Source organism: Aulonocara sp. 'chitande type north' Nkhata Bay, linkage group LG4 (assembly GCF_057382095.1).
Source record: "Aulonocara sp. 'chitande type north' Nkhata Bay isolate Kocher_YH1m ecotype deep benthic linkage group LG4, A_spYH_male_GT1.1, whole genome shotgun sequence".
NCBI lineage: Eukaryota > Metazoa > Chordata > Actinopteri > Cichliformes > Cichlidae > Aulonocara > Aulonocara sp. 'chitande type north' Nkhata Bay.
Genome location: NC_141347.1, coordinates 27,140,257 through 27,154,743, shown reverse-complemented (window position 1 = coordinate 27,154,743; position 14,487 = coordinate 27,140,257). Strand labels below are relative to the sequence as shown.

The following is a 14,487-nucleotide window of genomic DNA, read 5'->3' as shown; positions in this document are numbered from 1 at the left end:
CGGTAAAAAGAAAATTTCAACACCAAATGAAATTCTTCCACACATATCTGGAAAGCTGCAGTCATCCACAGTCCATGAGGACATTTAAAATCAGCAAATTATTTGGTCTAAAGAGTTACAGTATGGTTCCACAGTGGAAGAGTGAACAGCCCTCGCAGGGATCCATCTGTGTACTTTCTTGGCAAGAATCAGATGCAGCTGGCACCATGCTGTTGTTTGTCTTTGCTTTCTTTTTTGACCGTCCTTTTACTAACCTGTAGGTGCATGACAATGTTTTCCTTTAATTTATGCAAAGAAATTAAGGGCCATAGTAAATGTTTCTTTTTTTATGTAGCCACACAAAAAAGGGTTGTGAACCAATTTTTTTTGATCTTTGAATATTGAATGCTGATGTCCAAATTATGCAGAATCGTGAGCTGTTATAAAAAAGGGCATTTTTTGTGCTTAGAGTTGTGACTTTGTTTTTAGAATTGCTGTCAAGGTTGTTCATTGTATGTTCATTGAGTGATCTGTTACAGCAGCAACTTGAACTCTTCTTCTGGTGCAGCCTGTGAGCTTTTCTTTTAGCACTTCAATTAACACTTTTTTTGCCCCAGAAGCCCACAAACACTATCACTGCTTTCTTTGCACCCATTCTTCCCCTCTTCGAGTCTCCCTCCCGTGCATCGACCCCTAGCTTCTCTTTCCCTTCTTCTCTTTCTTCGCCTCTGTTCTCATGAAGTTTGCATTCCACACCTCCTCTGCAGACTGGACACAAAAGAGCAGAAAGCGCCACTCCTGACCTGTAGCAAACATTCCAGTCCTCTAGACCTTTTCAAACAGCTAGAGTCCATTATCCATTCAGGAGCATCAGCCAGAGCTGTCTTGTTTTTAATGTTACTGCACTGAGATACAACTAACAGAGGGTTAAAACGATTAAAGTACGCCTGGTACTGTTTGATGTGAAGTCGTGAAATATTACTGAGAGAAAGAAATGTACATTTTAAGCATAAAATTAAAAAAATGAGAGGAAAATGTTTAAATGCTTTGCTATTAATTTGTTATAACAAGTTTTAAATTTCACTGTACATTTAGAACAGTGTCTCTAATCACTAAATGTATGTTCAATTATGAAGGAGGAAAACTTTATACTGTCAGCTGGAAAAACAGTGGAAGCTCAAGGAGCATCTGTTCATGTATCCTTAAAGTCTGTATACAGGAAATTGACTATTAAGCTATAAAAGTTAGGGTTAGAGGGAATAGGAGTGCCATTTTCATGACTTGGACTTTGGCAATGAGGTTAGAGATGATTTGGGTCTTTAGGGCACAGCTGTGCTCAGAGGTGTCTGAGTGAGGTGAAAAGTTCTCAGCAAGTATAATGAAAACCATTCTGCTTGAAATGAGGATTTGATGCTGCAGGCATACAAGTATAGATGTGCAGAAGAGAAGGTGGAGAGGAGAACATTTGAGGTTAAATGAGGAGGAGGGTTTACAACAAGGCATTTAAAGCAGAGAAAGCCTATGGCATGGAAACGCACGCATGGGCTTGCATTATACCTTCCCCTTTGTCTCTCCTAATTCCTTCTTTGTCTTAGCACCTCAGTCCTCTGACATTCCACACAAATAGCTCAGAGGCTGACGGACATCACTGACTGTCCAGTACACCTCCTTTTCTGCATCTACACCTGCCCATTTTGTCCAGAGGCACAAGAAAAAGCATGCAAGGAATGTCCAGGCATTACTCCAGCAATTTACATTTACATTAATTTTTCTTGTACAGTTCTTCTTGTATCCAGTGGCAGATGATCATCTGGGCTCTCTCAGAGGAGCACAACTGACTCCATAAGAAAAATAACAAATAAAAAATATAGACAAATGATTTTAACAGATGCGGGACACTTTCCCCCCCTAACAACCACCTTTAACGGCAGTTTAATTGGTCAGGAACCATGTTTGTTTTCTTGCATCCAACCATCAATAATGGGCAAGAATTTGGGTTTTACTCCCAATACCCCTACCTATTATCAAACTGTGGTAACTTGATGAAACCCATGCATCATATAGTTAATGTTGAGATAGGTGTTGTTTGTGTTGGATTTATATAAAGGAAAGCAATTTATATAAATTAAGGAAATTTGTGGCAGAAAAATTCAATCGTTGACCTAAAACTAGCACAACTGATGGTAGAGTTTTTAGATGTGCAGCAGATGTATCAAGAAGGCAATGTTTTTTTGTAAAAAATAAAAGAACAAAAAAGATATTGTGAATGTAGAACGTAGTAGTCAATAGTGTATTAAATGTTGCCACAACTTCGTGTATCACTATGCAGGGATCCAATGCAAAATGTAACCTATTTATAGATATTTTCAAGCAAGAAATAGTGGAGTATGTTATCAGAATCAGAATCAGAATACTTTCTTAATCCCGAAGGAAATTAGGGGATTTTGTATGTTTTTTGACTTTATCATCTGTTTAATTAAAAAGAAATCCTAATTATTTTGCATATATTGGTGTTTATTTTTCTTTAGGTCTTATCACTTCACTATTATAATTCACTATTTGTAACTAATTTCACCTTGATTTAATTATGTATAAAAAAGACAATAAGGGGTACCACCAGTAGTTATAATGCTATTTTTTAGTTCTTGTTATGTATTTACAATTTCGATCTTAATATATTTTGGTTGTAAGAAGATCTACACTTCACTGTTTTCTTTTAAATTTGGCTGGACACTGACCCAAAAATCCACTTAATTTTCTTTTGCAGCTGTCTACCTGGCTCTTTTATGGAAGCCATCCCATCAAGTGCTATGTCATAGAATAGCTCAGCCTGTATTAGACTATATGTGTGTGCTCAGTTCAGTGAACTAACTTAAAGCTTTAAAGAAAAGTATAAATGTTTTTGTACTTTGCATTTTGATCTGTGTGTTATATTTATGAGAGTGAATCAAGGAAAATGTTCATAAATAAATGTTCCTTTAAACTTATATGTATTTAATTTCCTGTAGTTTCTGCAGGTAGTTTTAATATACACATTTATATATATCATAAACAGACAAGGAACCATATATATGCTTCATTGAATTTGATTTGTAACATAAAAATAATGCATTTTGGAAAGTCCATGTATTTTAATGAGTAGCCTATGTGGTGACTTATTTTTGTGAAGACGACTCTTGCTTTAAGACTAGTTTCTCCTAAGGTCTGAGTGATGTTTTATTCAATTTTATATATTATATATATGCTCAGGCCTCAATGGGCCATAAATAATATAAAAGGTCATTAATTTGTTGCTAATAATTGCACAGTTTTTTTCTTATTTTGCAGAACCATGAATAATATATAGGCATTTTTTTTTTCATATATTACTACTTTTGGTTGCTTATGGTTTTACTGATCTGTTCTGGCACTTAAATATCAGTAAGCCAAATGATCGAGTATAACCAAGTATATAACCTTAATTTACACTGAAACACCTGCTGTTGTAAAAGTCTGGTTTATCTGACAATGCAAATTCTGTTACTTTAATGATCTAATTTTAATTTCTGTTTTCACTGTGACAATTAGGTTTTAAATAAGCTGTCATTAGCTTTGTGAGACAGCAAGAAAAAAACTGGGTCTCAATCAGTGTAGGCTGAAAGTCTGCTCTGTGTTGTCAGCAAAATATGGTCTTTATCACAAGCAGTGATGACTAGAAGTCTATGACAATCACTTTTGTACTGTGTGTTCTAATTTTGAATAGAACAGTCACAGAAAGCATTCAGACCCCTTCCACTATCATTTTAAATGAATATAATTGGCATTTTCCCAATGTACTCTTATGAACTCATGATAATAGTGCAATTTTGTTTATAGAAAGGATTAGAAATTTATTAAAGAGAAAAAAAAGAAAATCTCTCATATGTAGATGTTTTTATACTTTTTGCTGTGGCACTCTGGTCTGTAGTCGGGTGCATCCTGTTTGCTTTAAATATCCTCATGATGTATATACAGCTTTACTGGAGCCCACCTGTTTCAAACTAAATAATTTAGAAAGAAACGAATAGATCAGGGTAAAGCAAATAAAACCAGGAATTCAGAAGCATTTCTTAAGTATTATTTGTAGCGCAGTAGCCTCAGTAATGGATGAGGTTTGAAGCTACTAGTTGTCCTGCTGTATTGAGTAAAAGGGCAAACTGGGAGGTGACCAAGAACGCAAAAATCACTCTCAAAGAGCTTCAGGACCTGGAAGAACATGCCAGCACCTCAACAAGGTTAGCTGAATTTAACCAGTCTGGCCTTTACGGTTGAACAGTCCCTGAGCAGAAGGCCTCAAGATATATTTCCAAAATAGCATTTGAAAGCATTTGACAGATGACACAGATGACATTTCTTTTGTCCAGTGAGTGAAATGTTGATCTGGGCAGACCTCAAAACATTACATTTGCTTAAAACCAGGCACTGCACATCATTGTCTAATATCATCTGTTGTTGAAGTGTGGTGGTGAAAACATCAAGCTGTGGTGTGCTTTGCAGCAGTGGGAACAGGGAGCTAAAAGAAAACATGGCACTTCACACCTGCTTTTGAATCAGTCAGATTAACTTTGACAGGATTTGCCAAAAAAGTGTAAAATTGTGTAAAAATGGGTAAATTGTTCTATTTCAGCAGTGCGAATCGTGTAAGGACTAAACCAAAAAAAAATGCTACTGAGTGCCAATAGGTGCCAAAAGCCCTTAACCCTTTAAGACCTACCATAGAACCAAGTTCGCCAGAGCTTATATTATATTTTTACATGCTGTGGAGCCATTTTTGGGAGCATTTCAAGTTGCTATACATCAATACAACCATTATAGCCCAAACTTTAATAATATGTCTGCATTAGGTGCATAGTAATTACATAAATTGCAAAAAAGTGCAATAAACTACAAAAAAATTGAAAATCGTTTTTGTTTTTTTAACATATATTTCTAGTTAGAGAAATTTAAGAGGCTTATCCCTCAAAACTGTAAATACAAAAAAGTTACACAAACTAGTTTCCCACCACAGGAAATTTATTTTGAGTGTCTTCATAGTTTTATTTTTGAAATACACCAATTTTTATATACTGCAGGAAAAACGAAAATAAATATTATAGTGCAAATTTGCAAAATAACAGCGTATGCATCAAAATAAACTATTTCCAGCAGTGCAATATGAGTCTTAAGCATCCCAGAAACGACACAGAAAGTCATAAAGTCAAACATAACTTTTTAAAACACATAACAAGTAAAACACAAGCTCATAAGGCCCCGATCGTAAAAAACTACATTTCCGCAAAATGACGTCACTTCCGGTTTCGGGCAGGTCATGCGGTCATGTGATAGTTCGCGCTGATGGACGTAGGAAGTGTTACAAACAGCTGATGGATCGGCGAAGCGTGTTTCTGGAATATCATGTTTTTGTTGCTGCAAGTGATTTTTATGCAGTTTTTGCAAAGCTATATGTGGAAGGAAACTGTGACCTAGGACAAGCTGATGGCATAAGATGTAAGTACAACTCCTCCAGTTTCATATGCAAAAAAAATTATTGCGCTAGCTTACTTGGTTGCAGCGCTACCGGGATTTAAAAATAGTTACGCAAAACAGAGCGTGCCCGCTCCGATCGGCTGTAAAGGGTTAATTATCATGTTGAATTAAGGTTCTTATTTGATTTATTTAAATACAGTAGCAATCCCTAATGTCATGTTTTCATGTATTTAATAATTGTTGTCAATGGAAAAATGCTAATTCTATTTCTTAGCTGAACCAGCAATACCGGGGAAACAAGCAGCTACAGGCAGCTACAAGTTTACACCATCCAGGTCCACATAGTAGTTAAATAAATGCAAAGACTTTTGTAAAAGGGAAATGTAACCATAAGAATTGTAAGTGGAAGTATGTGAAATACTGATTACTTTCAATAGCTTATTCACTTATTAGTCACTTTAAAATAGGCTCCAGCCCCCGTGATCCTGATATGGATAAGCAGAAGAGAATGGATGGATGGATAATTACCTTAGATTACTCTTTAGAGCAAGGGCTAGAAGCATCCACCATATATGTCATACCATATAAAGCAGCACAGAATGACACCAAATGACCATTTCTCAGCATCTCTTCTTCTGACTATCACAGCTGACAAATCTTTCTTGACATTAACAAATGCAGCTGACATCAAATAATGACCCTTAACTAATCAACCAAACAAAACGACATTAACCTCTGAACAGACGTATTACAAACACTAATTCACTAATTTTATGTGTGCACTCTTCCCCAATCATATACCATCTTCCTGAACAACCAGTCAAAACTTTGATCAAAAAGCATAAATGTTTACTCTTCTACCATTGTGTGAGAATCATTCCTTTTTCAGTGTAACAGTTTGCACGTGCTTGCATCACATTTAGCAACAGGCCCAAACATGACAGACGCTGAGTACTGCACTACAGTATTTCATCAGAAAAAAGAAGCAAGTTTCATTTGAGGTCTTATCAGAGCACCTTTGACCCCTCACAACATGAGCCAAGAACAGAGTCCACTGGTCAACATAACAGCCATTCGGTAACAGCACTGCTGAAAAACAAACTCTGAATATTCTTCCTATGTTTTTAATAGCCTTATTACCTGAATGGACAACAATATCGCAGTTAACATTGTTTATGTTATTTTGTGCGGGCACGATGAGTTCAGAAAGCCTCGGTGCTATTTCAGTGCTCTGCGCCTACCTTACCACTAGGTGTCAGTGGAACGCAGAGCATTAAGTAAATACCTTTCAAACTAAATTTCAGCAAAGGTTGGAATGTTTTATAAATAACCTAAAGCTGGAGAGTATATGTGTGTGTATTTCTCCGTGTGTCTGTGTGTGAAGCTATATGTGGACCTGTTATTTTAAAAGCCCGTTTAAATAGTGTGCTTTAGCTTATTTTTAGTTTATGCTAAGTAGATTCTAATTAAATTAACGTATTACAGTGTTGAATCATAGGATAGGCAACTCATTGAAAAAGCCCTGATCAAGGTTTTATCTGGAGCATTGTGACGATTAACTCCATGATTACTGTTACAGTTGCTGGGGTCACCAACTCAGAAATCAAATAAGCACTGCCCCCTCCACGCACGCGCGTGCACGTCCACACATTTTTAAGGAAATTAACTAGGCTACTTTTTCTAGGGCAGTCGGCACCTATCAAGTAACTGCAAGGGGTGTTTGCGGTATCACGTCTTTTTTTTGAGGGGGGGGGGTGTGTTTACTGATTTTTATGAAACATGTGACTGAATTAGGCGCTCACATGGCTGCTGTGGCTGCATGATCGGCTTTAGTTTTTTAAAGTTCGGTTATCGGTAGCTCCCTCGGCTGGGACCATCTGGAGCAGAAGACCCCTGAAAAACACTGCGCGTATACGGACAAATCATGGCGAACAGTGGGCAGAAAGTTGTGCTGATCACCGGCTGCTCCTCCGGCATCGGGTTACGAATTGCCGTCATCCTGGCCAAAGATGAAAAGAGTCGTTACCATGGTAAATGCGCTTTCTTCTACATTGTTTGTTTGATCGGACCTGTTTGTAACAAGCCTGCAATATTGTGGTTCGCTTGAAATACAATTTCGTGCTTATTTTTCCCTGCAACACGCTGCAAGCTTCCTTTACGCATAAAGTTTGATCAAGTTTCATGCGCAACGCTCCGTCTAAACGCTCATACGTGATCTAGCGTGGGTTAAATTAAAATGCTAACCCCTGTAATATCGGATCCATATCCCTTTGTAAGCACTGGGATTCAGTCGCCCCTTTGACTCGACTATTATCATCTGAAAGCGCAGTTTCCAGGGTAGGGCTCTGCAAGGATGCCGCTTGCCAGGCAGGATTCATAAAAGAGGTCTTGTCAGTTCTCTTTCAAGTGACTTCTCCAGCACAAAGCCCCCTTTTATTGCAGTGAATTGTAGACCGCCTGCTCCGGTTTAGTGCCGTGTCTAATGTGCCCATAGTCCCCTCACTGGAGCGAGTGTTGAAAGGGGGACAAAGTTTGAGACCTGTACAAGCGAGGGTTCACTCTAAAGCAAGGGCCTTGTTTGAAGTCTTCATTGGTAGGCAGTGGAGTTAAGGTTTCACACTTTGACACTGTTGGTCCTCTCCTGCTTCCCAGCTATTATTAATGTCACTGGAGGAATTAGAACTGAATAAAAAAATCCTCCTGTGTCAATCTGTGGAGCCTCAGACAGAATTATGTTAGAGGGGTTTGTACCAAGAGCCTTGTGACCAGATTTTGTTTTTAGCTATGACTCTAAACTGTATAATTTGCCATAAAGCTACAGTCAGCCCTTTCTTACTTTGACAGGTTATGGACAGTTAGAATTGTCATTATTAACATGGTATGAACAACTGGACAGGGTTCAGTAAACCTTGTTTTTTTATTTATTTATTTTTTTCTCTGTCTCTTGTTAGGGGCCACTGGGATATGATGGGATTTATTACTGCGAAATAGATGAGGAAAACAAAACCTCCCTCCCTCCCAACACTCGTTTGGTTTGAACAGTGTGACCTGCTTTCAATAAGGCCACATCTTGGCGATTGCATTGATCTGCTCTATTCCTTAGGAAATCCAGCCGAGATTAAATATTGCGTTGTGCATAAAGTAGGAATTAGTTGCAGTGACATGGATGAAATTCAGAGAAGGCCTTAAAATACCCCTGTGTTTGCAGTGTGGTTCATTCAAGAATAGTTAAGCTGCCCAGTTGTAATTCCTTCAGGAGCATTTAGAACAATAGACCTCTTGTTCATGTCTCAATCAAAACGCAAAGCTTTCTGTTGCTTCCTTGAAACCCTTCCTGGACACCCTGGTCTCAAGTAGACCCAATTACTCTTCATAAGATGTTGTTTATGCGTAGAGCATATATGACAGACACACAGACAGACAGATAGATAGACATTGTTATACATCATGTTGCATCAGTAACACTGCACAGCAGTCCAAGCCTCCACAGCAAAGTGGTCCAAATCTGATTACTTATCCAACCTCATCTCTGTTCACATGAGAATAAGGTGAGGATTTGCTTTTGTCTGCCAATGACAACAGGTAGACTTAGGTGAAAATTTGAATAAGAGGTTGTTTATTCCTGCCTATTGCCATTGTGCAACACCAGTGCCTCTGTTTTCTCAGTTACATAACGCCAGTCTGCCAAGTGTAAGCAGAGCACACAAAAAGGAAGAAGCTGTGGAAGCCAAGTCAGCGGCGCTTATATTCATTGTTGTTGGTCATGGTAGATTCCTCCGCTTTATGTAGGTTAATGTTCCCCAGCGGGTAAAGTTCAGAGGAAATCAATTCTGTCCCCTGTAAACTAACAGGCGTGGTCTTTTCCAGGAACTCTGACCCACACGTCTGAGTGTCACTATCTGAGCATGTGTGGGTGCTTGTTTGTTTTTACACTGGTGTGTTTGTCCAAGAAAAAAAGTTAATTTAGTAACGTCACTTGAGTCCTCTGTCACTTCCTCAGCATTAAAAATATAATGATTGCATTAATACTTTCATATTAAATGCAACAGTGATAGTCAGAAAAATGTGTAAAGGCATTAATATCTTAAAATAATAAACTATTCCAGTACTGATAATTTTAAGTGCTCCTCACATTCCTAAACATTTCTTTGCCTCTTCAAGTTGTGTTACATGACACTTTTCCGCTATCATATCTATTTTTGCAAAGTCTGAAGCCACATTATCTCCATACAGTTCTCTGTGTCTCCCTATCAGTCATTGCCACGATGCGGGACCTGAAGAAGAAGGACAAGTTGGTGGAGGCAGCTGGAGACGTATATGGAAAGACCTTGACGTTGCTTCCATTAGATGTGTGTAGCGATGAGTCCGTCAGGCAGTGCGTCAATAACGTTAAGGACCGCCATATTGATATTCTGAGTGAGTGGGACACAAAGTGTATATCTCTTTAAAAAGCAGGTCATGATGATCGATTCTCTGTCCTTGGATAAGTGTATGTTTGTTTTTTTATTATGTGTTTTACAAGAGTTTATACACAGAATTATTTTTTTAACATATGATGGAACACTATCGTTCTGCTTCATTTTATAGTTTTGCGTATTCAATAGAAAGTCTATGCTATTTATAATATCATAGACATAGATTTTATTTAATCACACACTGGGGAAATTCAACTGTTTACAGCAGCTCAAGAATTAGAGATGTATGCAAAAACACTATAATATGTACAGATGGTTACAATATGAACATAAAGTGCAGTGGGAATGATAATAATATACATGTATTTATAAAAAGTAAAGCCCTGTGCTATTGCTAAAGTTATAACAACAGTTCAGGACAAAGGCTTTGATTATTTGTGAAACAAATATTTTAAACAGTAGTTGCACTGCGCAGTTGACACTTAGAGTATGTGGAGGGAGGAGTCTGAGTCTTAAAATTCCAGTGGTCAGAAAGATTATGGACCAAAACTGAATGGGCTACCACATTAATAACCCGAGAGAAAGATAGCTGAAGCTAAGCTTACAGCACTGTGCAGCTGCAATACTTTATTTTTCTGAATAGTAATCCTCACAACTAAAATCTCACAATGTGTGATCCAGAATTTATCAAGTAATTTTATAGTGCAGTAAAGTCCATTTTACCAGATCTTCTGAATACGTAACGCTTTTCACTTATGGTCCTTAAACCTTTAGCCTGGATAAAGTATCTATTTATAAACCTGTCTCCATCTTAGTCTAAATCCAGCATTAAATCCCCTTTCGCCTAATTACTCAAGACCCAAAGGCTCTTCAGCCTGGTGTTACGTCAGACCTTCATGTTGTTGTCACATACTGACATCTGGTGGCAGTATCAAGTAAAACCAGCTTTATCAAAGGAGCTTGTAAAGAAAAGCGTCTGGACTTCTTTAAGTTGCTTGAAGACGTTTCACCTCTCATCCGAGAAGCTTCTTCAGTTCTAAGGTCAATCTGGGACTCTCTGCCATTTGACCTTAGAACTGAAGAAGCTTCTCGGATGAGAGGTGAAACGTCTTCAAGCAACTTAAAGAAGTCCAGACGCTTTTCTTTACAAGCTCCTTTGACTACGATGACCTGGATGACTGAGAACCTTCACAGACATAAAACCAACAACTAACTAACAAATGGTCTAATGAAGTAATAAAGTCAAATATCGCTCTATTTCTGTTTGTTTTTGTTTTTTGATCATTGCATTTATGGACAATGCATTATCTGTGTGTCTGTTTCCTGCCAGTCAACAATGCAGGTGTGGGCTTGCTTGGACCTGTGGAAAGCATCAGCATTGAGGAGATGAAAAAAGTATTTGAGACCAACTTCTTTGGAGTGGTTCGTATGATCAAAGAAGTGATGCCAGACATGAAGAAGAGGCGTTCAGGGCACATTATCGTCATGAGCAGCGTCATGGGTCTTCAGGGTATGAGTATAATTAGTTATGCATAAGAAAATTTGTAGTGCTATTCTAACTGAACGTCAAAAACATTTTGAGAATGACAAATTACAATAAACCATGTAATAGACCGTTTATTGTAATCTATTAAGCTACATGTAGGTTCTAAATCTGGCAACTTTGGTTGGTATAAGGCTTACTGGATTCCTGCATATCAAAAGAGAACATATTGAATATACATTTTGACGATTAAACAGTCAACAGTCTCCATAATCACTCATAATGACTTGCAAAACACTCTGCACGTGTTCCAAAATTTTAGCTTGGTATAAGCTGACATTGTTTTATCCAAAAGGAAAGTTAACAGCAATTTTATCTTTATGGTTTGAAGTTATATCTGTAGATTTCGTAGATGAAACTGTTAGGTAATTTAAATGATTTTTTAAAATTCCTTATTATATTAATATTATTATTCGTTGGTATCTGTTTCACATTTCCAGTAAAGCTCTGACAACTTACAGTAATTTGAGTCAAACTGCAAGTTCTTGCAAAGAATTTTTAGTGTTTGTTTTAACTTGTTTGAAGTAGCATAATGGTGGCCTCCAGCAAAGCAGGTTGGACGCTTTCTGATAAACTGCTGAATTAGCTTGCATAATGTCTGACACTTGTGTTGTCCTGCCTGCTACTTTTTTTTAACCCTAGTCCTTTATCTGTAAATCAAGTGAGTGATTTCTATTCTTGATTGAGTACTTTGAAATCTCATTCTACGGTGCATTGAGCTTCTTTATCTCCTCTTGTTGTTCTTTAATCAGGTGTGGTATTCAACGATGTTTACACTGCTTCTAAGTTTGCAATGGAGGGCTTCTGTGAGAGTTTGGCTGTGCAACTGATGAAGTTCAATATCAGGTAGATTACCCTCTTTCCGCTAGTCTTCCTTCACATGTGTCTTTATTTTCTACTGAAAATACCATCCCCACTGATCACACTGTATCTAACTTACCCCAGGTTGTCCATGATTGAGCCTGGCCCAGTGCACACTGAATTTGAAACGAAAATGATGGAGGATGTGGCTAAGATGGAGTATCCGGGTGCGGATGCTGACACAGTTCGTTATTTTAAAGACGTTTACCTGCCATCATCAATAGATATATTTGAGGCCATGGGCCAAACACCAGATGACATAGCTAAGGTAAAAGAATTGGTTTCTAACTCCTACACTGAACCCAGTTCAGGAATTTGTGTTGATGTTCTGCGTGCAGCCGTTAAAATGTTCTGTTGCTTCTTATCTTTTCCAGTGCACTAAAAAGGTTATTGAGTCAAACAACCCACGCTTCAGGAATCTGACCAACAGCCTCTACACACCCATTGTGGCCCTGAAATATGCCGATGAGACTGGAGGCCTGTCTGTAAACACATTCTACAATCTACTCTTCAATTTCGGCCCTCTCATGCACATCACCATGAGCATCCTCAAGTGTTTGACGTGCAGCTGCCTGCGTAGACGCACCATCTCACCTAACTGAAGATGGAGTGTGTAATTCTGTCACTTAACTTTAACCTCCCAGTTTGTTGAACGGAGGTTTCCTGAACAGACTAGACTAGAGCAAGTAACCTGGAGAGAAGAGCCACCTTTTAGTTTAAAGACAGAGCCACAATAAGCTTCTCAAGACAACATGCACAGTTGCACAAGTTTGTCACAGAAATGTTATATATAGGGTGACCTCATGTACTGACACAGAAACATGCATACACCACAACACAGACATACAAACAACACACACATTGGATTATTGTATATATAATATGACGAGGAACTCATGCCAGAGTCTGGGTAGTATGACAAGAACTGAACAGCTGCTTTGTAAGTTGTTGGATATATATGTTGTTAAATGAAAACGTAAAGATGGAACTTAAGATTGAAACACATGGACAGATGTCAAAGCACAAGAAATAAATTAAGATGATGAGAGAAACCATAAAATTATAATAAATATCACAATCACAATACCATAAGTTGCAACCTAGGTATTGTTTCATTACTCATCAGAGTAATGACATATAAGACAGAGTCAGAATATATGATAAATATATATATAAATATTTCATCTTTTGTTCTTCAGTGCCCTTAATTTTATGTTCACCTTAATATAATGTTCTCATGGTCATAACTGCTGTTGAATCATATTTCTAATCTTTGATAAACTGAATGTTTGTTTGTTTTGGTTTGGGTTTGTTTTTTCAAGTTTTACAAAGGGCTGGATCAGATACTTTTACCAAGCAAATTAATGGAAAAAATAAAGTGAATTCTGATTTACTCTGAATGTTTTTTTAAGAACACAAATAACAAAAAACGTGACCACTTTGACTTTGAAAGCTCTCTGTCTGACAGACTCAGTCGACACCACAAGGGGGCGGCATTTCACTGTTTTACCCTGATTCCGAACCTGTGGATTACACGGGACATGCACTGATTTTTACAGTATTATTCACACAAAAGCACAGTTTTCAACAAAATATTCCATTTGCCTGAAGTAGTTCTGGGGTCCTGACATTGTGCTTTCTGGCTCACCAGTATGGTTTACTGAGACATCTGGTGCAGTGAAATTTACTTCACCTGTGTTTTCCTACTGCTGAGAAGCAGCTGAAGTTGTCCAGGAACTGGTATCTACTTGAGACAGACAAGTAGGACAATATTTAATTAAATTAGTTTGAGAAACTGGCCATTACACTTATTTTTCACTAGCTATATTTGTAACAATTTATCTATTAGTAATAAATGTATCAAGGTTAAACCCTATGGATATTTTGAAAATACTGGTTGAAAAAAATATAATAAGAGAATGTGTTCAAAAATCATTTTTTAATTTCATACACAGGTCAAAACAAAAACTCCTGCATAAGGCCAATTTTTGAGCACACACTTAAATTTTTGTCAGTGAGACAAATTGTCTGTGCTCATGCACAAAAATTAGCATGTGTTTGCATGCATGTGAATGTGTTATAAGACCATGTCTATGGGCCAAGATAGTGATCTGTTGATGGATATAAAGAGGTCATGGCCTGCTCCCCATCAAAACCCCTCCCTTGAACCTCCAACCCTCTCACACACACACCCGGCTTTGTGCC

General features: G+C 37.7%; 1 protein-coding gene across 3 annotated transcripts; it reads left to right on the top strand.

Annotated features, from left to right (window-relative positions):
• The first annotated feature begins 5,132 nt into the window (after positions 1-5,132).
• rdh8a (retinol dehydrogenase 8a) lies at positions 5,133-13,675 on the top strand. Of its 3 annotated transcripts, none has more exons than XM_086289544.1 (6): positions 5,133-5,484; positions 9,718-9,879; positions 11,209-11,388; positions 12,174-12,267; positions 12,367-12,550; positions 12,657-13,675. In XM_086289544.1, exons 1-6 carry the CDS (start codon positions 5,277-5,279, stop codon positions 12,882-12,884), a joined length of 1,056 nt encoding a protein of 351 aa, XP_086145670.1. In that variant the 5' UTR covers positions 5,133-5,276; the 3' UTR covers positions 12,885-13,675. The 3 variants fall into 3 exon arrangements, with proteins under 3 accessions (XP_086145670.1, XP_086145671.1, XP_086145672.1); XM_086289545.1 differs by lacking the exon at positions 5,133-5,484 and adding an exon at positions 7,201-7,493 and having other exon boundaries at positions 9,697-9,879; XM_086289546.1 differs by lacking the exon at positions 5,133-5,484 and adding an exon at positions 7,202-7,493.
• Positions 13,676-14,487: the final 812 nt, after the last annotated feature.